Below are 2,921 nucleotides of genomic sequence, written 5' to 3'. Positions count from 1 at the left end.
GTGTCATTAATATATTATTACCTAGCTGACGGGTAAGGCTACTACCACCTTCTTCGTGCCTTCTCTCTCCCGATATTCATATCATTACAATCCTACAAACTACTTCGTACAGTACCGGCCAGTATATCTCCCTACCCAACACTTATCTTCACTCACCATCATCGTACCCCTGACCTGTCAAAATCCTAACTCATTCATCACCAGAGACTCAGAGAGGGGTACTTCATATAGATAGCCCAACATGGTTAATCCCTCCTATGAACTCGACCGTCTAACATATGAACCTTCTCATCACTCTCAAGATTCATGTACTACCTCGTCATCATATGAACCTCCAAATTCATACCTTACTTCATCCTCTCCGGAACCTCATATACCTATCATAACTCGAACTACTCGTACTCGCAAAACCCGTTTCGTTTGTGTTTCCGATACTCACAATGGTGTTGCAAATGGATCATTCAAACTACCACCCGGTGATGTTCTCATTCATGCAGGCGATTTAACAAATCAAGGAAACTATGTGGAATTAGAAAAATCAATCAAATGGATTGAAGATGCTGATTTTGAAGCCAAAATTATCATTGCTGGTATGCATAATATATCCACCTATTTTTGCTAGGGGATCCATCCCTCTACATTCATCAACCCCATAAAAACGTTCTATTTCCATCTTCATTTATTCCGAACGAACAAAATTAAAAGCTAATCATTATGTAAGGTAACCATGATATAACACTCGATTCATCGTTTTACTCCCAATATGGTCTTTATTTCCATAAACAAAATCCACAAGATATCAAAAAGTGTCAAGAATTGTTGGATCGTTCCCCCTCCATTCTATACCTTAATCATGAAGCAGCAGAAGTTTCTTTAGCATCACCTACAGGTCCACATACTACCTTTCGGATTTTCGGGTCTCCTTTTTCCCCGGCAAAAGGAATGTGGGCTTTCGGTTATCCTCAATCTGATGCTTCCAAAAGATGGGATGATATTCCTTTAGATGTGGATATTGTACTTACTCACACACCACCAAAATATCATTGCGATGAAAGGAATGATCGTGTAGCTGCTGGATGTGAATATTTACGTCAAGCTTTATGGAGAATTCGTCCACGATTAGCAATATGTGGACATGTTCATGAATCAAGAGGTGCAGAAATAATTCAATGGGATCTTGGGTCTTCGAACATTAAATTCAAGGAAAATGGTGTAGTTCGTTGGGAAGATCCGGGTAAAGATAATAAAAAGATGTCCCATATCGATTTGACTTCAAAAGGAAGAATGGGAGGAAATACGTTCAAGAACGATGGGGCATTTGGAGATTGGGAATGTCAAACATGTGAATCTACTGCTAGTACCAGTAATCTAACAAGATCAATTGGAAGTGGTCTACCACTTTTACCGGAAGAAAGTACAAAAGATAGAAAGAGATGGCACCGAAACAATTCCATGGCAAGAATGGCAATCTCAAATGTAGCAAAAACTTTACTCGCGATACCAGAGGAGATACTTTCCCCAGCTCGAGGACAAGGTGGAGTACCACCATCTTTACGTTGTGATGTAGAAGCTTTATGTGGAAGACTGGGACGACAGGAGACATGTGTGATTAATGCGGCGTTGATGGCTTCCAGTTGGCCTCATGGAAAAGGAAGGGGAGGGAAGAGGTTTAATAAACCTATTGTTGTGGATATCGATTTGCCTGTTTGGGAGGAGGTGGAATTATGATGCTTATAGATAGCATATGATGATAATGATATTCATGAAATGCAAAGTTTGCGGTTTCATAATGTTGTGGTGAGGTATGTTTAACGTTGATGGTCTTGAACGACCGCGTGGTTTTCTGGCACAGAGGCAGGACGTCTGAAAGATAAGATTGTTAGCATAAGTTCTGCTCATTCAAGTAAAGGGATCTAGGTTGGTATCTGCATGTCTCTGTATGTCAACCTTATCCTACAGGTGTCTCGTCTTGGCCTTAGTAATCCATAAACTTTCCCATCGATCATTTCCCTTGTCATGAAGCAGACTCAGCCGCGATTCCAACCTCCTCCGTAGCCAACCATTAGAGCTTGTCTCGTTCATACACGCCCCGAATGAGATAAGTGTCCACAAATGCCGTCGTCCAGAGGCCGAGTACTTGTGTAAGTATATGCGAGTGCGCAAGCATTAGTGATGCTGTGGATATGAAAATGCCTAGGAATGCACAAGCGGGGTAAGTCAAACGCTCGCAATGAGTCTCAATAAATGATACATTTGAGGAGCGCGTACCTTGGGATAAATAGCAAGGAGAATTCTCTCCATCTCCATGATCAGATTTCAAGTGAGCGGCATGATGTTTTCCCTAATTCTAGTGACCCGCACAGTGTTTTCCCTATTACATGCGGGCGCACATGAGGAGACAAGGGTGTTTCCGGATGAATTGATCAAGTTCTTGACGTTTTGCCATGTAAAGAATGATGGCCCATTTTTGATGGCTGTGAGGGGATCTTGAGGGAGCATCCTGACTTGTAAAATCCTTTGGTCCCGTTGGAGATGTATTTTTTTTTGTATTGGAACTTGTGGCGAATGCTTGATTATTGGTCGCACATTTGTTGTGGTCGAATCAACGTCTTGGTCCTGGGTAATCACTATCCATTATTGTTTGAGACAATATGGATGGATGAGAGAGAGAGAGAGAGAGAGAGAGAGAGAGAGAGGTTTGGAGTGCACTGTAAACACATTAATATCATCCTGTGAGAAGGGAGATACTGCACACGTACCTGTCAGACCATTTTTGCGGAAAAGGAACAAGGGAAACTTCTAAAGTTTGAGGATTTGGCGAGTAAGTTGATATACTCGGTAACAAGCGCTATGCCTCGAATTTCTTGATTCCACCATCCCTGTGGTGGCAGAGTTAATACCTATGTACAAATAAAATGTCA

General features: G+C 41.7%; 1 protein-coding gene across 1 annotated transcript; it reads left to right on the top strand.

Annotated features, from left to right (window-relative positions):
• Window positions 1-241: 241 nt before the first annotated feature.
• Window positions 242-1,728, top strand: EAF02_007070 (uncharacterized protein; the record flags this gene model as incomplete). Its single annotated transcript, XM_038903118.1, has 2 exons — window positions 242-590; window positions 722-1,728. The coding sequence occupies 2 exons, from the start codon at window positions 242-244 to the stop codon at window positions 1,726-1,728; spliced, it is 1,356 nt and encodes a 451-aa protein (XP_038757439.1).
• Between the last annotated feature and the right edge of the window lie 1,193 nt (window positions 1,729-2,921).

This window comes from Botrytis sinoallii, assembly GCF_014898435.1.
Source record: "Botrytis sinoallii strain Bc 23 chromosome Unknown BSIN_011, whole genome shotgun sequence".
Lineage (NCBI taxonomy): Eukaryota > Fungi > Ascomycota > Leotiomycetes > Helotiales > Sclerotiniaceae > Botrytis > Botrytis sinoallii.
Note: the sequence above shows the minus strand (reverse complement) of the source record. Positions and strands in the feature narration are given on the sequence as shown.